The sequence below is a fragment of the Hibiscus syriacus genome, unplaced genomic scaffold (genome assembly GCF_006381635.1).
Source record: "Hibiscus syriacus cultivar Baekdansim isolate YM2019G1 unplaced genomic scaffold, ASM638163v2 tig00110159_pilon, whole genome shotgun sequence".
Classification (NCBI taxonomy): Eukaryota; Viridiplantae; Streptophyta; class Magnoliopsida; order Malvales; family Malvaceae; genus Hibiscus; species Hibiscus syriacus.
Genome location: NW_024062607.1, coordinates 732,578 through 755,068, shown reverse-complemented (window position 1 = coordinate 755,068; position 22,491 = coordinate 732,578). Strand labels below are relative to the sequence as shown.

Below are 22,491 nucleotides of genomic sequence, written 5' to 3'. Positions count from 1 at the left end.
TTTAATCATCCAACTATTTCCAAGATTTTGTTTTGATCACTAACTATTTTTTTCAAAAACCTAAAGTTATGTTTAGGTTCAATTTTAGTCACCATTATTTAAAAAATTAATGGTGATGTTGCATCATCTAAGGCTGTAAATGAGACTAGACAGATCGCGAGCTACTTGAGATCGAATCGATCAAAGTTCAATAAATACTCAATTCGAATGGTCTAGACTCGAGCTCAACTCGAGTTCTTAATGAGCCGAAACAAACTATTTGATACTCGACTCGAAAAACTCTTGAGCAACTCAAAAATATAATATATTAAGATTTATTTTTTTTAAAAATAAATTATTAATAATATTAACATTTATGTGTTAATCTTTTTTTTAAAAATACAGTATAAGGTTTTCATGTATTTAAGTTTCAAGTTAGAATTTGAGTTTGAATCTTTAATCGAGTTAAGTTTAAGATTTTTTCTTTTCGAGCCTTTTCGAGTTTTTACGAGCTTTAATTCATGATTTCGAGTTCGATTCCAGCTAGAAAAATTTAGGCTCGCGAGTTTTTGAGTCGAGTCAATCTTCATTTCAGAGTTTTCAAGTTAATTTGAGCTCACCGATATTCAAACTCGGCTCGGCTTGTTTACAACCCTAGCATCATCATTGAAAAAATAAAAAAAATATTATGTCAACAATTATGCTTATTTTTAATACCGTGTGACCAAAGCAGAATAAAAACATAATTTTTTAATAGTCTGAGTGATTACAAGATGGTATCTTTTCAAAACTTTTTAACCAATTGACAATGCATACACATCCTCCGGAAGCAATTGCTTGAACACAAACGTCTAGGAAGACCAACATTCTCTTTTACCACTAAAGCTACTTGATGGATTCAAAAAATTATTAAATGACCAAAATATAACCGTATAAATAATTAATTTATTAAATACTTAGTTTACTCTAAAACTATTATTACCAATACTCTAAAAAATCATTACCAATTCCTTGCGTTGCATATGACAATATTACGAGTACAAATCAATATGGTCCGCTCCAGATATCCTACACAAACTTTAAGGTTTTAACAAGGATGGATCGAGGAGTGAGTGGGGACAGTTGACAATTGAAAATTTAAAATTATAATATATTTTATATATATTTTTTCAATGTATTTTCTAATAAAAACTTTTTTTGCCCCTTTGAATTTTAGTTCGCCCGCAAGTTTAAGTTTAAGTTCGTCCCATAATATAAAATCTTGTGTCCTTTTAAAACCCTATGTTTGAATCCAGAACTTCCCCATCCCTGTATGAGTCTTTTTCATAGCCATGGAACCATTTCTATCATGGTTGTTACTCTGTTAGATGGATAAAGTTTGAAATTATAACCATCTAGACTCGGCCTAGATGTGATGACCAAATTTAGGGGGTTACATATCGTGTTCAGAAATTCTTTTCATATTTAAAACAACCTTAAAATTCATATAATAGTATAATATGAAATTAGTCATAAGAAATATTCATACGATATATATATATATATATATATATATATATATATATATATATGAAAACCGTATAAAACATATACAGAAAAAATACCGGTAATATAGATATACCATGACAGTAGCAAAAACACGTGTCACCAAAGTATAACTAAAGGCATATAAAGATATACAGTGGTACAAAAATAGAAGTAGTCGGTCCTCTTGATGCCAAGTCTGTTAGTCTATGGTCTACTACCATCTGAAAATGATAATGTAACACCCCAACCCGTACCCGACCCGGATACGAATTCAATGTGTCACATTGACTTTTAAAAAAATGACTTGTACAAAATAGTGAATAATTTTAAAATTTTACTAAATACAACTAAATAATTACATAAAATACAATCATATGATTTTCTAAAACCGATTAGAGCATATCGAATTCAAATCTTTATTTACATGCCAACCACAATCAATATTACAAAATACATATTATTCAATTCTTTTCTGATCTGGTCTTTGGAAAGGAGAAAATGACTTGTCTTGCTTAACTTTACTCCTTCTCGGAACCTACGTGTGAAACAATCACACGCTAAGTCGTTGACTTAGTGAGGCATATAAAACATATAATAAAACCATAGAACATTTCATATAACAGAATGCATACATGCACATATACCATCAATATCAACATCAACATCATTATCATGATCTCTATCATTATCATGTAATACATTTCACTCAACAATACACACAGAATCACATATTGTAACATATTTCATATAACAAAGCATATACATCACATAAAGTGTATTTATTATTATCTCTTTATTAGCATATGTACACATGTGATTCAGTGTAAACAATAATAACATGATATCATATAATAATGCAAACACTTTTGATATCTTTTATAGGCCCATGTACATTACTGAGAACTCAAGGTATGCGAGTACATTGAGATTGTGCACATATGTTGTCACCACAGCTCATATAAATGCACCGAAGTGCAACGTAGAAATGCATCGTAATACCATATAAGATGTCCATAAGGACCACATAGAAATTTTTTAAGAATCATAAACATATGCCAAGGACCAAATATGTGTCTCAAATGGCCTCATAAATGTTCCATAGAATACATATATCTCCGAAGGACCGCATAGACCCTCGACTCTTGGCATGCCAACTATACTTCTAGTTCTCATATCACATAACATGGACATTATCGTTTATAACAGTTCACATCAATTGTCTTATATAAACATGTAATCTCAAAACTCGTTCTCATATAGCTTGTATATCATTCTTGTCATATAACCTATATCACATAGGTTCATATCATGTAACATATATCACATGTGCATATAATCACATAGATCATATCGTATAATTTATATCATTTTGCATGTGTTCATGTAAACACGCATGTCATATCTTGTTCACATATGTTCATATATACATCATATAACACATATAAAAACATATAAACTTATATATGTATTCATTTACATATTTTCATATAGTTCGTATATCAATGCCCTATAACTTATCTCACTGTTTTACATAATCACTTATCTCACATTATTTATATTCTAGTTTCATATATTTATTTAATTCAATTTCACATAGCTTGTTACCTATATATATTCTCATAACTTATCATCACATAGTTCCCATAACATTTTCCTATAGCTTCATAGATCTTTACCACATGACTCATATATTATATGTTCATTTAAACCCATAACTCTTCCCCATATAACTTATCTTACATGTCCATATAATCACTTTTGTCAATGTCTCCTAATTTATGCACTATTCTCATATTGTCCTATAGGTCAATGTTATTTAACTTATCTCACTTTTCATTTAATCTCATAAGTTGGTTATACCAGTTCCTATATATCTAACTCATGTAATTTATATCTTGTTATTATATCTTCAACTAGACCTATATCCACATGTTCATAATCACATAGCTTATATTCTTTCTCATATAATCACATATATCCATGTCGTTTAACTTATCATTTATATCTATATCACTTAGTTTATATCACTTTTTCTTGTTATCACATAAGTCCTTGCTATTTTACATAGTTCGTGATCCTATAGTCACTTATGTCAATACCACATGGCGTGTATTGTATTTTCATATATTCATGTAGTTCAGTATCACATATCGCATATACATGTAATTATGTAGATTATGTCACATATAGTAACATATGACACATATACCCATTTTTATGTACTCATGCACACATAAGAATCACAAATTAAATAACATTTTAGGAGTCATTTCTTACCATAGTAACTCCGTCACTTGCTCATCGCAAGCCAATGTTTGTTCGATAACATAAGTACAATTAAATTGCACTCACCTTGACACTTTATATAAATCCAAATCCACTTCTATGATTTATCTCTTTGGATTGATCCTAACTTTGCAGTCGTTTTAAAACTTGCTTGTGCTTGATATCTACACAATTATACATTTATACATATCAGTATTCCTAATAGCATACTCTAGTTTTCATTTCTTAAACTAAAGGAAATATATATTTCATTTCCCTTTTCAGTGTATCGGTACCCACTATAAGGTATCAGTACATCCCTTCATTGATGTATCGATAGACTGCCTATGTATCGGTACACAAATTACATTCGAAAGTTTTCCTTTTAAGAGGGGTATCGATACACTTCCTTAGTGTATTAGTACATTAACTATATGAATGTTGCACTTTAATCACCAATCTTTTTAAACTTCCAAAATGGTAATATTTCACATCTAAATGCTCATATTAATTCCAAAACAAAAATTTCCAGCATAGGACATCCACTATTAAACAATTTTACAATCATTCACAACTTTTCCAAAATTATCGAATTGGTCCCCCAACTTTTCAAAAATTATAGAATGGTCCTCGAATTTTCTAAGGCTTGTAGAATACTTCCTACATCATTTCCATGCCTTATATAATTTTTTCATAATTTTTCTCACTCAAATTCATCATGTCCAAATTTTCAAAGAATAATTTCTAGAAAGATTGAATATGTTTTAACCATAAATCAAACTTGAAAATGAATCTACAACCTCTAAATCATCAAGATTTATCATCAATTTCATGAATCCTATCATGAACATAAACTCTTAGATTTGAGATATTTGAAATCTAACAAGATTAGAAAGAAATATTGGTACCAAATGATAGCGTTTTTCGCGTAGATCACTTTCCTATTTCACGGCATAACTCGAATTCCAAAAGAATTGGCTCAAAAATTGAAAACAAAATGTTTTCTTACCTTTGGAGAGCTCACGTTTGCTGCCGGAGAAGATGAAGAAATCATATGATATTTCTTCATCTTTCTTAATTAAATATTGAATAAAATATTCATTAAATGTCAATTACCACTTTATCCTTGAAATCAAAATATCTATACTAATTTACCCTTAATGAACTTGATATTTACATTAATACCAAGCTACAACAACCTTATTATATTTCAAAGTCAAATATGAACAAAATATTTTCCCACTTTACCATTTTGCCCTTGCAATTTCCAAAACTTACAATTCTGTCATTTTAATCCAACAATCCAAATTAAACAAGGAATTAAATCCTTAAATATTATTTTCCAACATTTAAAAATGTGAAAATAATATATTTATTTCCTTATTTTCGAAACCAAATGTATCTGTTCAAAATTACCATTTGGTCCCTAAACTTTTTCAAAGTTTATACTTTGGTCACCAAGCTTTCAAAATCTTATAATTTGGTCACTAAATAAATCCATTTATGGAAAAAATTCTTTTTGGAAAAAATACCACCTAGATCTTTAAACTTTTCCCAATTTTCTACTTTGACCATCAAACTTTCAAAATTTGCATTTCGGTCACTAGTCATCTTTTTAGGATGTTACAGATAAAATTTACAGAATGAGCTAAATAACCCAGTGTGCTCCTTACAGTGTATAAAAATATACAGATAAAATACTTCAGTAAAAAAACAGTTCATCAAACATGCTTTAAAAATATGAACACTACCCCCATCCGAACACCAGAATGTGTAGGTTCCCCAGAACCATACACCCACCTGTAAACCTGGTAAGGGCCTTATACATATAGCATAAGGACCTGCGATGAAGACTTACCCTATGCACAAAGTAGAGGAGCATGCGGTAAGGTTTTACAAGTCATAAATTAGGCCTGATATACTTCCTCCAATAATACCCCCAATGACAGTAATAAACATGTATGTTTTCGAGTGAAAACGGTAGTTTAATCCATTAAAACATGAAAATATTCCATACTAGAAATCAGATACATAAATACAGTAACCAGAGATCATATCAGAAATATACAGTAAATCAGATATCAGATAAACAATATTCAGAAAACCATGTATCGTGACGTAAAAATATTTTGTATTATCAAAAATCTAAAATAGTTCAGATAAATAGTTTAAAAGAGTAATGTAACACCATCAGGAAACACTTGTACCAGTCTGAGTAGTATGATAAGGAAGTCTACTCTGAGTCTTTTGATCACGATCATCGTTTACGCTAGATCCTACGAATTGGAAAATCTATATCAGAATCCTAATATGAATAATAATAATCTCTGTTTAAACTATTTACAGAAACCTACGAGTAACTCTCGAAGAACGCAGATCGAGCGGATCTGACGGAAGGGAAACACCATATCTAATCGACCCTTGGTCGGGGAAAACACGAGTACCTTCATAAAAATATATACTCGAATCAATTTCATATTCAAATCACAAATAAATAAGCAAAAATGCTAAAAAAATACTAAGCATTTTCGGATTAATGGGCCCGATTTGGGGCTTTCGGGGTCAGAATTTGACAAAACGGATCGTAAAAGCAGACTCAATACGTCAAAAACGTCAAAATGGAGGTTTTCGTAAAAAATCAAAAGCAGTCAACGGTCAATGACCATGGACTAACCGGTTCGGTTTGGGTTGGACCAAGTCAGGTCAGATCGGGTCGAACAAGCAGGTCGGGCCGGGCAGCTTCTAAAAGTCCACCAGGTGGTGGACCTTCCCCACATGCATTAGCTGCACGTGGGGGCGTGTGCAAGGCCTTCGGGGTCGAAAAAATTATGGAAAAATTCCTATATGCATTTTAAGGGGTTTTGAGAAACTTACCAAGCTCGGTTCACAGCGGTGAACAGCGGACAACTCGATTTCGTAATGTCGAAAACTTTATCTTCCTCACCCCTCACACACCGACGACAACGGGGACAAGATAGACACCATTGGACTCGGTACGACACAAGAAACACGATGGTTCGGGAGGTGTAAAAAATTGAACAACAGTTGGCAACGAAACGTGATTAAAGATTTCCTTCTGAAAGAGGAAAGGTTGAAGAGCGAGGAGAAGGGTTTAAACTTTCTGTTTTTTGGGCTTTTAAACCCACATTTAGGAAAAATAGTATAATTACACTACATATCCTCCAGTTTTAGTTACTTTATTAATTTGAATTTAAATTTAATAGAAATTTCACTATGGTCCCCAAATCTAATTTTAATTTTAATTTATTCCTCGGAAAATTTTAAGAAAATTTGGGCCTAATTTGGGGTGTGGCAGAAATTAATATCAAGTTGAGGTTCCTTGACTGTTCTGGAAGCGGCCAGGATGTTGTTGTGGCTATTTATACCGTAATTGAGTTGCTGATATTTTTTCAAGTAGGGTGGATCATGAAACAAGGACAAGAATGCGAATTTTCCTTTTTGTTTAGGAAGAAAAATGGTACATGCAACAAGAATATGATGGTTCTACAAAAAGTCTAATAGAGTTGAAACAATACAATCCGAAAATGATATGTTTGTCACGTGAAAGTGAGGAATTAAGAGATACCATCTCCATCTAAGTTGCAGTGCGAAATGAGCATCTGTGGACCAGAGATGAGAAGATCAGTACAAGGAAGAGTTAAAAAAGTTAAAACACGAGGAAGGTGACAGGAAGGAGGGCTTAAATCTCTTCAAACGACAAGGATCGATGAAGATAAAATTAACATTGCATTTTCTTGTACTTGAGCCACTGACCCCACTGGGCCACACCAGCTGCTGGTGGCTCCTTTCTCTTTCCCTTTCACCTTCAAACTTGTTAACTTGTAACTTTCCAATATTGTTCCTACAAATCTTGTTGTCTCCCATGAAATGTTGGACTGAAGAAGAAAGGCGTTTGATACGATGAGGATCCTAGACTTGTTCGTGGTCGCTTCTATGCCGATTCTGAAGGTGCTCCTGGTGACGGCACTCGGTTCATTTCTTGCCTTGGATTGCATAGATGTTTTGGGGGAGCACGCAAGGAAGCAACTGAATAATGTAAGAAAATTAACATGGAAATGATTTTTTTAATCCGAGGAACTTCATAACTGAGAATTTTGGATGATCAGGTTGTTTTTTTCGTGTTTAATCCCGCATTGGTCTCAAGCAACTTGGCCAAAACAGTCACCTTTGACAGCATTGTTATGTTGTGAGTTCATTCTGATCAGCACTCAATCATCTTTTAGTAGCATAACTGTTCTGTTTCGGGTTTAGGGTGATTTTTCTTCTTTCGATTCGATGTCAAAATATGCAGGTGGTTCATGCCATTCAATATCCTGATGACGTTTGTTCTAGGCACAGCAATAGGATGGGTATTAATAAAAACCACAAAAGCCCCTCAACATCTAAGAGGTCTTATATTGAGCTGCTGTGCAGCAGGTATATGCATATTATGTCCCACAAATAGCACATGTATGGAATGCCAGTCCCAAATAATTACTTTTGGGTTAATTTTTAACTTAAAACAGGGAACGTGGGTCACATACCCTTAATTGTAGTTCCAGCAATCTGTGCGGAGAAAGGCAGTCCCTTTGGAGCTCCTGACATTTGCCATACGTATGGAATGGCTTATGCTTCACTTTCCATGGCGGTATAATTAGCAAATCATTTATTTCATACTATATATGTTTAATTACCTGCTTTTAATTAATACCTTCAGCTAATTCGGCCATAGCCAAAGCCATTAATTGTCTCAAACCGCTTGTCATCTGATACTTCAGATTGGAGCTGTTTACTTGTGGTCCTTCGTATACAACATAGTCCGAGTTTCCTCGGCAAAGGTCAACAACGAAGTTATCAAGTCTAATAGCCCTGGGGGCTCGCCGTTGCCGACTTCATGTGATCAAGAGAACTACTCCGATGCGCTTCTTCCGTCCAAAGATTGCTCCATTTCTTTGTATACACATGAATTGTCATTAGCATGCGCCAAATCAAAGGGAACCGTCAAGGTTACATGCCTGCTCCTATATATATATCTGGAAGATGTCCCTAGTTGCAAATTGTCCGCCATTGAGGAGTTCTTTTCATCCATTTGGGCCACAATTTGATTTATTTGTGTTTTTTCTGTTACAGGTATCAGATTTTGCCAAGGCCTGGCAGTATTTAAGGATAATATTTAGAAAACTCAATTTGAAGGCTGTATTCGCACCTTCAACTACGGCTGCGGTATCCTCCTCGGACGCTTTGATTTGCTACTAACAACAAACATAAACGTTACGACTTGTGACTGACTAACTAACTGTCCTCGTTGCTTTCCTTGTGCAGTTTGTTGGATTCTCTATAGGTCTAGTTCCCCAAACTCGAAATCTAGTAATTGGTGGCAATGCTCCCCTCCATGTGGTTCAAGACTCTGCTTATCTTTTGGGGTATGCATGATTCATTATCTATAATTTCCATCATTAACTAAGCCGATTATATTCACCTTATCTGGTTCCGGTTTGAACGTTTGATTCGCAGGGACGCAGCCATCCCAATCGTGACCCTGATAGTCGGAGGAAACCTTCTAAGAGGTAAGCGTTTATGCTAGGCTTATTCTATATAGATGTTGCAGTTTGTTTATGGCACTGTTGTCATTTCGAGGGGCATCAACCAGGTTTGAAAGGACAAGCTGGTATTTGCAAGTCATTGGTGATCGGAGTAATAGTTGTTCGGTTTGTTATCCTCCCATTTCTGGGCATTGCCATCATAAAGACGGCAGTCCAGTTCGGTGTGGTGCACTCGGATCCATTATATCAGTTCATTCTTCTGCTACACTACGCACTCCCACCGGCCATGAATATTGGTAGGCAGATCATTTGGTATAATATAATCATTATTTTAAGTATGAATGAATATAAAGAGTTTGAATTTGAATTGATTTAGGCACAATCACCCAATTATTTAGAGCCGGAGAGAGCGAATGCTCTATGATAATGCTGTGGACGTATGGGTTGGCCTCTATTTCGCTTACGCTGTGGTCCACCGTGTTCTTGTGGTTAGTGGGTTGATTAATTCTTAATTGTTCCTTCCTATTATTCTCAATAATATTGGACTTGTAAACTTATTGCAGCATACATAATTGCCTTGACTTGAATTTTACAATGTATTGTAAGATTTCATGCTATCAATTATGATTCTACACTTTAGTCGTCATATATTTTGTTATTTATTAAAATTTGGTATTCGTCTTACCAATAAGTAAGGGTTCGTTTTTGTATGAATCAAACGATCTCGTCCAAATGGTTGACAGTTTTTGGAATAAATACTATCACCTCTAATCACCCTAGAATAATAAAAATAATAATAAGAGTTCATCTTTCAATTTAAATCAAAGATTTGAATCAAAGATTTGAATCGTAAAATAAATAATATAATATGCATTTTTAAGAGTGTTTTTGTTTTATTTTATGTTTTTCGAAATTCTCGAATAAGATTTGATTGTAAAATAAATATTCAAATTATATATAGATACTTATTTTTTTTATTAAAATAAGTGTTTAACGCTTCATTCGATAATCATTTTAAAATCGATCTATTACTTGATTAAGAAAATTTATTGACTAATAAACGCATGACATTTGACATCATCTTGTTTTGGATTACATTTTATCTATTACTTTATTTCTTTGTATATTTTTCTAAAAAATCAAATAAAAGAAAGAAAGAAAAAATCATCATATGGCACGCACCATATTTACTTGGACGTTGGTTGAAGCGATCATTCTTAGCATCAAAGCTCAATCTAGTTCACAATATTCTCATTTTCTGTTTCTGAAAGGATCAAGTCCCAAACACTTCAGTTGTATTGTTATTTTTGTTTGAGGTTACTAATTCCCGCAGAAGCTATTGGTGATTAGATTTTCGATTTATATGGATGAATTGTACTTATTTTTCTCTTTGGAAAAAAATGAAAACTGAAAAAAGAGGGGGGAATGTTATGTGTTGCATATTTATTGAGTGATAATTTTTAATGAGTGTAATAAATTAATCGAGAATTATTACATAATAAAACGTTAAACAGATGAAAACCCTAGCCGCTTTTTTCTTCGTCCTCTCTCTTTCTTTTGTTCTTCTTCTTCTTTATAATTTATATCAATTTTATTGATAAATCCAACTTTTTTTTCTTTAATTTTTTTAACGAATGGTGGCACCGGTTTTGATGTTGGTTGTTGCCCGCAGATTGTCTTTTTTATTTTTTAGTTTTTAATAAGAATACTTATGTCTTTGTGACACGTTTTCTGCCTTTATGAGACGTTTATTTATGCATTTGCAGCACGTTTTTCTCTGTCTTTTGGTATCTTATGGTATTTTTGCTATTGTTTTCATTTAGCTTTCTTCTCGGGGTTGGATTTGACATCGTTACGACTGATCAAGATGACGCTTATTTGTTATCATGTTGATCTCCTCTGCTCTGGACCCTCAGATTGATTTGCGTATGCGTTTTGTATTCGTGGATAGTTTTCTCACATCGCTTGACTTTGATTTGCAATTTGTCAGTGGTCTTCAGTAACTTCATCCCCTTTTGTGATTCGTTTGCCGATGCAGTCAGATTTTTCGTATCTTTATTTTGTTCGAGAATTGGTTATATTTTTTAATCTTTTCTTTTTTTTGTCCTTGTGTGATCTAAGTGGCTAAATGTCCTAATTATAATTTAGTTTAGGTGTATGGTTATGCTTGTAAATCTTCATTGTAATTCTGGATATTTTTTATTTTTAATAAAACTAGCGGCTTTCGATAAAAAAATGTTAAACATATGCTTTAATAAAAAATTATTTGACATAAAAGAGAAATATAATTTGAATAATTATTTTGTAATATCTTATTTAACGATATATATATCTTATAAATGTAATTATTTAAACTCAAAATTTTTAAAGCAAATGATACTCTTTTTTATCATTGTAGTCCCTTATTGGATTTTAAAATATTACATTTAAATAAATATTCAATTTTTTATACTATTGTTTTAAATTTAAATTATGAAGATTTTTATTCAATGCCGTCAGCTAACCACGGGGGAGCTCCATGAGATCTAGCATTTCGCTTTTGCCAAACAAAGTAAAGATAGCTACACCAGGCCAAACGAAGCACAGTTGCCCGAAGAGTTTTTCCCTTGCCATGATCCTGAACCCAAACCACTATATCCCTCCAACCAGGACCACAACTTCTCACATGACAACCCTGCATAACCAAACCCCAAACATCCTTCGAAAAAACACACTCAGCAAATAACTGATCTTTGGTTTCATCAATCCCCTCACAAAGAACACATGAAAGGTCCAAAATACCTCCCCAAAGAGCCATCCGAGGCCTTGTTAGAGAACGATCTAGAGTAGCAAACCAAGCAATAAAAGAATGCTGAGGTATCGATAATCCCCCCAAACAATGTTGCACCATGGCACCCTTGCCTGCTTATGCCGAAGAACATCCCAAACTTTCCTTGTTCATACTCACAATCCAAATCCCCCACAATTAAAAAATAATCGCGCAGCTTAATAACCTTTTTCCAGGCCCAACTATAGTTATTCCTTATTTGGACCCGCGAATATAACAGTAACACCCTTTCAAAATATAGTTTTTAACTCAGGTCACCCAAAGCAATACTGCTTTAACAAGAATAATCCACAAACAACTAATCATGGAAGCTTTATTCCATACCAAGCTATTCTTTAGCCCAAGCGCCTCCCCCCTCACACTTTGGGTGACAAATCCTCTCCCAACTTACTCGAGCTTCCCAAGCTGAATCCTTATAAAAGAATTACACAGCTTCTCAATCTGTTTTAACACTTTAGAATACAAAAAGGAAAATCCTACACCAAAAATTATGAATACTAAAGATTACAACTTGAATAAGCTGCAATCTTCCCACAAAAGACAAGCACTTGACCGGCCAACTCCTAATCCTCCCAACAAGCTTTCCAACCAAAACCTCACAATCAGAAGAAGTGAGATTCCTTGAGATCAAAGGAACACCCAAGTACCTTACCGGTAAAACTAAAATTGATTCATATATAAATTACGAAATCGATAGACTTCTGGGCTTTAAAGCCCAAGCTCACTTTGCAATTGGATTTCCGGATGAAGATCGACCTGACCATTCTCTTCTACAATTTTTCCGCAAAGACGGCTTCTAGAAGAGGTAAGCGAAAAGGAAACCTAAGACCTGCGACTGCGGCTGCTGTGGCCGTTGCAGTCTGCTCGGAAATTAATGGGACGGAAAATGGAATGGGCAAGCAGGGAGAAGCACATGGGAGGAATACCAAGGAAGATGGTGTTTTTGGCGGTGGGTGCATTCGCCAAGGCGGTTGCAACTCTTCTCAACACCACCTCCGTTCATAAAGCCGATACACTCCTTCGTCTCGTACGCTCTCGATCCACTGGCATTCCACTTCTCACAGTCAGCAATCACATGTCTACGTGGGTGCACCCACCCTTAAATCCTTCTCTCTTTATCATTTACGAATTTGATTCTATTTTTATTTTTTTAATGTGGATCAGCAATCATATTGTCATCTGGTTTGCAGCTTGGATGATCCACTTCTTTGGGGGTTCAAAGGCTTCCCCTCCGTGGATGCCAAATTGGCTCGCTGGGCACTTGCTGCTGAAGACATTTGTTTTAAGAATTCTTTATTCACTTATTTTTTTAGACTTGGTATGCCTTCTTTCCCACCTGTATTGCAACTCATCTACTTATCTATTTTTTTAAACAAAATCTATTGTCATTTATCATATCACTAGCATATTAGCTATTATTATTGAATTTACATATAAATTCATCTTAAGTTGAACTATATTATATCGATTCCTAAGTTACCATTTAGGGTCGAATTGAAAGATAAGTTAGCATAAGCTAAGAAAGACAACAATGCAGGTTCTTTGCCTACCACCACTCTGCAGATTTTCATTACTTGGTGAATGCTCAGTTTTCACCTCCACAACAGTCAAGTTTTATAGGCTTTGGTCGAAAGATATTGGTTTGGTTTACTCTTTTATGGGTATGATCTTGCTCAAAATATAACCAGTTCTAGCCCTTGCACGTATACTTAACTTTTCGTCTGACTGTACTTACTGATCAGCGTTTAGGAAACATGCTTTCACATGATATGGTTACTTGTCTTAGGTATTGTTGGAAATTCCTTTTGAGTTGTTGAATTTTCATCATTAATACTACTAACTAAAATCTTCTTTTATGCACATGAAGAAATCTTCTGTCAACTTGGTTTGGTTTTTGAAAGACCAGATGGTTTTAAAGTAAGGGTTTATCTATGAAATAGTAAATTGTGCAGGTAAATGCATACCTATTAAAAGGGGTGGTGGAATTTATCAGGAACACATGAATGAAGCTCTTCGATGCTTAAACAATGGAGCCTGGGTATTTCACCTAAATTTATACTATTGTTATTTTGAAATTTTGGTAAATCTTTTATATCATGAGATTGTTGAATTTTTCTCTGCGCTTTTATTGTTGAGATATGAAGAAGATACAGAGCCTTTTCTCAAGGAAATAAATCAAGAAGAAATTAACTTTAAAAGGAACTGAACCCATAGATAAAGAATATAGCTTAAAGTGATGGACACAACTATATATGTTTATTTAGTTGAGAGACACGGAAAACTTGTTTAGTGTCTCACTGCAGTTTGTTTAGAACATTGGTTTTGGTTCTCTAGACGTCTTAGCACAACAAACTAACTGCTAAGGAAGTAACTTGCATTTTCTCACAATCAATTTTGACCCGCTGCCTAATTATTTTTTGAAGGTAGTTTAAACTTTTAAATATATAAGTAGTTCTTGAAGTGGTACTAGTGCTAGTAAGCCATTACTTTTTGGATATACTGTTAGTATCAGGCATTAGTACCTGTTGAAACTTGAAAGATATAGAATATTAATTCAGATCTAAACATTTAAAAAATGAGAACTTCTTAGTGATTGAATGTTGTATTTTTAGATTGCTTACATACACGGTTTAAGGTTTAGATTCTATATGTGGTTTGAACTCAGATGCCCTGAACTTGGATTGATTTTGCTGTGTTCACCCCTTAATTAAACTGTTTAAGAGTTAAGATATGTTTATAAAAATAAATAAAATAATAGTTTTAAATATTAAAAACTTCAAGTATAAATCAATACATTGTAGACAAGTATTTTAGGAGTTAATCGGTAGGTAATGAGTATAAATATACTCATACAATTAATTTATAAACTTTTTAGCATAGATATGTTTATAATATTAAGTATAAAATATGTTACATAACTAATTTATAGGTTTTTAGTATAAAAGTGCGCCTCGCCTACGAAAGGTGCGCTCCTGCGCCTAGGCTCTAGGGACCTTTTGCGCCTTGCACCTTTTAAAACCAAGCGAGTACCCTATTTTCTTTGAAGAGTGGTTTAAAACCTTGTAAATAGTTTTTTGGTTCTGCAATGAAATTCCTTTCTTATATATGACTATTCATGCTTTAAACTTCCTAATTTTTTCCATTATTAACTGGCAGTTACATACATTTCCTGAAGGTAAAGTGTACCAAGAAGATGCACCCATAAGACGGTTAAAATGGGGAACTGCTAGTCTGATTGTTCGTTCCCATGTGACTCCTATAGTTCTTCCAATGGTTCATAGTGGTTTTCAAGAGGTTAAACATCATTCATAAGTTGACATTTGTCTTCTAGATTCAGTTTCATCTGAATGAATTTTGTTTGCGGAGCTTGTAGAATTGATTTAGTGGGTCTGTATACATTTTTTTATTTCTCATTTTTTTATAAGTATAGGAGGCCTCGTTAAAAACCCCCTTCTTAACTGTCCATTCCCCAAAAAGGAAAACAAACAATGAAGGAGGAAAAGAGTGCCTCAAGTTTTATTAAAATAGGGGTTTAAAGACCCAACATTACAACCAGAAAATTGCTATAGCTCCCTTACAAAGACAAAACCCCACTCTCAACAATCCCTAACCTCACCTCACCCAATCCCTTTTTGCACATAAACTCTTTTTTTTTTCTCATAAACTCTTTTTGCGCATGAAAAAGATGTCTTTACCTAACCTATTGAGGGATGTTGTTTGGACCTTGATTGTGAATACTCTGCATGAATGAACCAACTGTGATATCTGATCCACATATGCCAGTTTGACCAAAACCCTCTTCAAAAGTTGGTTTCCCAATTTGGGTCTTCTTTTGACGTAGTAATAGAAGGCACTGATAGATTCATAGTAACAAGATAGAAGGCACTTGTTGAAAGTTCCATATTGATATTCTTGTTTTTGGAAAATCCCATTACTGAAGCCGTTACACTTGTTCTGACAGTTGGAACCCTAGCATATTTTTTAAGTACTATGAAACTTTCACTATGATACAGGCAGACTGTGTAAGCCAGTCCATATGCTAATATCAGTGAAGTGTACAGACATGGTTACTAACCGTGCTAAGTTTTTTTTTTATTCCTTCAACCCTCCTTCAACCCTGTATAGTTGTTTTATTCTATTTAGATCAATCAGTAGTTGTTGTATGACGTCTTTACATTTAGATCAATAAGTACCAGATCTGGGGATGGTGTCCTTTACATGCAGTAGTTATTAGACCAATGAGGAGAAGCATGGTACTTGCGGTTTTCATGTAGTGGTTCTTTGAAAATTAGATTGCATTGGATGTTGAAATAAATTCCAAATAAATTCCTAATTGATTGGTTGTTTTGGTTTTGGTTTGGGGTCTCCAACAGGTGATGCCGGAGAAGTATTTTCTCAACAGAAGGCCTCTCTTTCCATTATGCAATAAGAAAATAAGAATTATGATTGGAGAGCCTTTAGAATTTGATATTCATAAAATGATGCTGTCGGCGATCTCAAAGTCTCGTGATGATCCCGTATTTTCTTCAACAGAAACAACATCAAGAAGATGGCCTGCTATCTCCTCTCAAGGATTGGCTTTGGATGAAGCAGCACAGAGATGCCTGTATTCAACAATTTCAGAGCAAATACAAACTGCCATGGAGAAGTTACGCGGCTTGGGTAAAAGTTTCTTAAAATAGACTCCTTTCAAAAAACATTTTTCAATAATAGTGAATGGTTAAAACACAAACTATCAGAGCTTAGGTACAACAATAGCTCGGGGGGCCGTCCCCTTGTGAATTTTGTGTTTTAAGTTTTGCCATTGAATTTAAAGATCATTTTTTTCTAGTTTGGGCAGATGTTCAGATGGGGGTTCTTTTTTAGGTCTAATGTGGCTCATGCTTTATGAAAATGGCTCATATGGTATGTAACGTAAAGAAGAAAAGAATAGCCTGGCCGGCTACCATTTTTTTAATTGCATTGAATGTTTCAGTTTTGATGGCACACGCTTGGCAAATGAAAGCAAAACATGGAATTTGATTGAGGAGTATTGGTTGTTTGTTTGTCAACTGTCATAATGGAAGTAGGCTTTGCTATATTGGATTACTTGCAGTGCCGTGGATTTTCCTTTTTTACGTCATATAAATTGTACTTGCTGTTATGTCTACATTGATTAATTCTTTTAGTTTAAAGATTTAATTAGGTGAAAAAACTCAGCAACTTGATTTTTCTCAAAAATTCAAGGAGCTTTTGAACGCTTAATCCTCACGGTTGAAAAGTATTTTTTTAACCATTTGATTCGAAAAATGCTTTTGAAAATAGTAAATATAAATTATCTATAAAATTTATATTGAATATATAAAACAATATTTTAGATATTAAAATCACGGTAGAAGCAGTAGAACAATTTATATACCAGGGGCACGGATTGCACTTGAGCCCTTCTATTGAAAAAAAAAGGGAAAATCACTTTGTTGGAGAATTTTACTAAACCCGAATAGATAATTTGTTCAAATTAGTGATATGTTATTTCTTTTAATTCATAATTTTTCTTTTCAACCAAATAGAACTTCATTCTTCCCACAAGCCAACAGCCCAACAAAGGTTAATATCGAATGTTTGGAAAAATTCGTGTATATATTCAACAAATTATCTCAATGAAGGTTTAGTTAAAAAAGAAGTAAATTGACCAGCAAGTAAGGACCACAGTATCTGAGATCCAAGTGCAAAGATATATCCAAAATTGAATTGGTTCCCACTCATATATCTATTTTTATTTCCAGAAGAAGAATTTGACCATTTTTCCTGTAATATTTTCTTCCTTTTTCTTTCTCTGAATTTTGAAAATTATATATTGATATCTTGAATTAATTGATTCAAGTAAAATAGTTATTTATATATTCAATTAAAATTATATCTTCAGATAAATATAAAATCATACATATCATATTAAAAAATATATTCTAGTAAGAAATCATACTCAGTTCATACTAAACCAGTTAAAGGAGACTAGTCTTCAAACACCCCCATTTTCGAACTAGTAATTTCGGATTTACTTGAGAGGCACGTGAATCCCGTGAATTTTATAATTTAAGTCTTTGGGTCAAGTTGAACTTAATCGGGTTTGAATTGAGCCCAATTAACTATAAAAGGGGTTTTTAAATTGTAGAAAAATAAGGAATGACAAAATGTATGTTTATACCATTTCGAAAAGACGAAGCTTTTTATCTTCTTCATCTCCTTATTCTTCATTTTCTTTTTTCATTCTCATTTTCCCTCTCCTTCCTCTCCAAGCTCCATTAGTCAAAAGTAAGTTCTTTGAGTCATATCCTACTTCTTTTAAGCTTCAATTTTGTTTTTAATCCCTCCAACAATATCGTTTTAATGATTCAAAGCATTGAGTCCTTTGCAGGTAAGAGAAAAGTGGGGGTTTTCGTCCAAATTTTAGACGAAGGAAGTGTGGCTAAGTAATGAGCTTCATTTCGGGTTCCTAACATCAAGGTAGTGTATTTCTAATCCTTTGGAGTGTTAAGGCTTTCCTAAATATAAAGAATTGCTAAGATTTGTGTAGTTGAGCATTTTAGGGTTTAAAATTGATTTCATAACTAAATGAGGTTCTAGATGTAAAGAAGACATTTTTATGACACTTTAAAACCTTAAGTAACATCCTAAAGTTTTAGCATATGATTAAGAACCAAACTAATACATTATGAATGATTTTTAGGATTTTTTTGAGCCTAAATAATACATTTTTGGGTTCGGATATCGATGTTGGGTGAACAATATAGATATTGGATGATTTTGAGGGGGGGGGAATTAAGGATTTCCAGTTGGGAGTATCGATACTGCTGGGGAGAGTATCGATATTGACCCTACAGTATCTTTACTCAGGGTGACAATATCGATACTAGGCCTAAATTTCAGCAACAAAATACATTTTTGGTACTGATACTCATAGGGGTATCGATACTTGACCCTAGAGTACTACACATCTTGGATTGTTAGATTTGACATCTTTAAGGCCCGTAAGAGCGAATGATGATTCGTGATGGTAGAACTTAGTTTGTGAGGGGCATAAATAGCTAAAGGGACCCGAAAACCCTCGTAAAAGTGGGTTACAACCGAAATAACCATAGTAGGTGTAATGCGATCAAGTTTCTTCAACCAAGCACGTATCGAGTATCTAAGAATGAAAGACTGTTGCAGAGGATATACCGATAAGCGGTTTGATGACTCTATTAGATTTCGAAATAATGGAGCAACGAACTGTAAGAATATTCAAGGCATGATGAACATACTCTTGTCCTCTAATTCGAGGGTGATTGAGGGAAGGCGTAGTAAGAGTGAGTAGAGTATCGCTACTTAATGTTGAACCCGAGTCAGGTATCGGGTTAGCAAATAGTACAACCAGTTAACAACAACCACAATGATTGTTGTAGAATCACGAAACACGTATAGACTTTTCTAGAGATAGAGAATGACTAAACACCTTTAAGAAATAAATTACCATAATAGAGCAACTTAATAACTAACAATAGTAACAGACTAATAAATCCTTGTAGAATGTTCTAGATGAGGAATGAGCGAGATAACAGCTAGTGAGAGGGTGACCTCACTTTAGTATGCCCAACTATATTACGATTTAGCCAAGCTACTGATAACTCCGTAAAAAGGCCATATTTAGGGTCTTTTCATTTAAGTTATTGACTGTCTAAGAGCTCATATAGGATCATATAGATGCATGTGGTGGAAATATATTTTTTCGTGGCATTTTATTTTGTAAACAGTGTTGCGTTATGGGGAAGGTGTTTTGTCTGATGATGTGCAGGATTTGGGAGCAAGAATAAGCGAGGAGAATTGCCATGACATGCTGGGAATGCTGAGCAGAATGTAAAGCCAACTCGAACGGCATTTCGAAAATGAGAAAGACAAAAGAAGATATTTTCAACCAGTTGTTCTTGTCTTCACATGCCTTCAGTTGCCAGACACTAAGGAAGGAACATCTGCCACCTAGATCGACTGATACTGTCTGCACGTATGCCCAGCTGCAAGTCTCCCAAGAGTGGATCACTGCCAGCCGCCTATGAGGGGACCACTGCCACCTCTACATTACCCCACACATGAAGGGAACCAACTCGGGGCATCTTAGGAGTTTTGATACAAATCCCTAGGTTTATTCCCACTATAAATAGGAGATGAGGCCACCAGATTAGAAGACTTCACTTTACACACCGTTTTGAGCTAAATTTCTAAAGAAAATATCCCTCATTTTTCTTTCAATCATTTTTGCCATGGTATTCCTCCATTAACAAGCTAGAGGGAGTGGCGAGCTAGACGTCCGAGAGGAGCTAGGGCAGTTCATAATGGCTGAAGGGAGCTCCAATAGTGCACGTCGAAGGCTTTACCTGCATCCCTTTGCTGTTTGTATCACTTAACGTATTTGGGTTGTATGGATCGAATGAACTTCATGCCTTGTTGCTTGGAATATTTGAACCCCACCATGAACTAGTCTTATTTGGTGGGAGTTCATTATGGATACTTAAGTTTTATTTTAATGGATGGTTGTTTTTTAATATTGTTATTTGTTTTGCTTATGATGTTTAATGCCTTAAGGTTGTAGGAGCTATGAGAGTATCCATTCCATAGGAGAATTCTTAGTGTTCGAGAGAATGACTAAGTAACATATATTTAGTGTTCGAAAGAAACTAAGGAGGATCCGCATAAGCAAGGGATAGATAGTAACTAGACCTAATCCAACCTTAGACATAATGCTAGGATTTCAATTGACTAAAAGGAGTAGTGTGCGTTCGAGAGGTTAGATGCTAGTGTTGACACTGAATGGTATTGCCGTGACATATTCTGTTGATATGAACCAATAGGATCCCTGCACCTACTAACGCCGAGAGGTATTGCCATGACATTCTCAACCTGTCGAGTCCCTTGACTAGAGATAGCATAGGGAACCTTTTGTAAACTCTGTCGGGCAAGTAAGACATAGAAGTAAGATCATCCTGAGAAGTTAGACTTAAGTTTCCCAAGTGACTCCTATCATTCATTCCCATAGTAACTTGTTGTGTGAGGATTCTAAAGTTATTTTATTCAAATCCAGTGTTTACATTTTATTTTCCCTTTACATTTTCAATTGATTTCACTACACTCAATTTGATTTTGCCAAGACATTTCCATCCATTTTGCCACGACATCCATATTTTCTCTCACATCACACCATCATTTCATTCCCACCAACATCCATTTTATTTTGCCTCAGTATTCTCATTAGTACATACCATCACTAACTATACTTAGGTAAAGTAGTTATTTGCTTTGATTGAACTTATAAATTTCCTCCAATCCTTGTGGATATGATAATCACTCATCAATGTATTACTTGTTCGATTGTGTATACTTGCACATATTTCGTGACCATATTTAGTAGTCATAAATCGCGGACAAGTTTTTGGCACCATTTCCGGCGATTAGTAGTTGGAAGTTAATTAGTTTTTCATAGCATTTTTATTTTACTTCTTCATTTTTTATATATAGTTTTACTTGTTATTTTCCTTGTCTTTTTTAGGTTTTTCTTGGTGTATGACCAGAAGACACTATGATAAACCATTAGAATCTAAGATTGAGAGGCTTTTAAGGCAAATAAGACGTGCTCAACGTGCAAACATGTATCAAATTGGCAATCAAGACATTGGTCACGAGGAATATAAGAATGTCGAGGCAATTCCAAATGTTGGGAATGCAACCAATCCTCATGCCATTCAAGATCACTTAAATCCTATCTTGGACGACTTAAATCTGGGAATTGTGGCACCCGAGATTCATACAACCAATGTTGAGCTCAAACCTGTCATGTTCAATATGCTAAATTCCATAGGGCAGTTTGGAGGCATGCCTAATGAAGATGCCATGTAACATATCCGTAACTTCTTGGAGGTGTGCGATTTTTTCCGACAACAAGGAGTGCACGAAGATGTATTAAAGTTAAATCTATTTCCATATTCTCTGTGTGACCGAGAAATGGCTTGGTTAAGTGGTTTTTTAGCGGGTTCGATAGAGTTTTGGACTGATCTGTTCAAAAGTTTTTTGTTGTGGTATAATCCATCGAACATGAACATTCAACTAAGGAACGACATTGTTTCTTTTTGTCAAGATGATGACAAATCAATTTATGAATTTTGGGATCAATATAAATGATTGCTTCGCAAATGCTCTAATCATGGTTTTCAAGATTAGACTCAAGTGGTAATGTTCTATAATGGAGTCAATGCACCCAAGAGGATGATGCTAGATGCCTCGCTAAATGAGACATTGCTCGATAAATCACCTGCAGATGCATTCGACATTATGGATAGGATTTCC

At 34.4% G+C, this 22,491-nt stretch overlaps 3 protein-coding genes across 4 annotated transcripts; 2 read left to right on the top strand and 1 right to left on the bottom strand.

Moving 5' to 3' along the window:
• The first annotated feature begins 7,642 nt into the window (after positions 1 to 7,642).
• Positions 7,643 to 9,875, top strand: LOC120216187 (protein PIN-LIKES 3-like). The gene is made up of 10 exons (XM_039213680.1): positions 7,643 to 7,827; positions 7,899 to 7,978; positions 8,084 to 8,208; positions 8,298 to 8,419; positions 8,550 to 8,777; positions 8,902 to 8,994; positions 9,094 to 9,194; positions 9,286 to 9,338; positions 9,422 to 9,610; positions 9,691 to 9,875. Exons 1-10 carry the CDS (start codon positions 7,693 to 7,695, stop codon positions 9,813 to 9,815), a joined length of 1,251 nt encoding a protein of 416 aa, XP_039069611.1. The 5' UTR covers positions 7,643 to 7,692; the 3' UTR covers positions 9,816 to 9,875.
• Positions 9,876 to 11,796: 1,921 nt separating this feature from the next.
• On the bottom strand, positions 11,797 to 12,204 carry LOC120216166. Its single transcript, XM_039213668.1, has one exon. The coding sequence runs from the start codon at positions 12,202 to 12,204 to the stop codon at positions 11,797 to 11,799; it is 408 nt and encodes a 135-aa protein (XP_039069599.1).
• A 705-nt stretch (positions 12,205 to 12,909) lies between these two features.
• Positions 12,910 to 16,859, top strand: LOC120216232 (N-acylphosphatidylethanolamine synthase-like). Of its 2 annotated transcripts, none has more exons than XM_039213721.1 (5): positions 12,910 to 13,224; positions 13,332 to 13,459; positions 14,094 to 14,179; positions 15,298 to 15,316; positions 16,675 to 16,859. In XM_039213721.1, exons 1-5 carry the CDS (start codon positions 13,016 to 13,018, stop codon positions 16,821 to 16,823), a joined length of 591 nt encoding a protein of 196 aa, XP_039069652.1. In that variant the 5' UTR covers positions 12,910 to 13,015; the 3' UTR covers positions 16,824 to 16,859. The 2 variants fall into 2 exon arrangements, with proteins under 2 accessions (XP_039069652.1, XP_039069651.1); XM_039213720.1 differs by having other exon boundaries at positions 15,298 to 15,435; positions 16,515 to 16,859.
• The last annotated feature ends 5,632 nt before the right edge of the window (positions 16,860 to 22,491 follow it).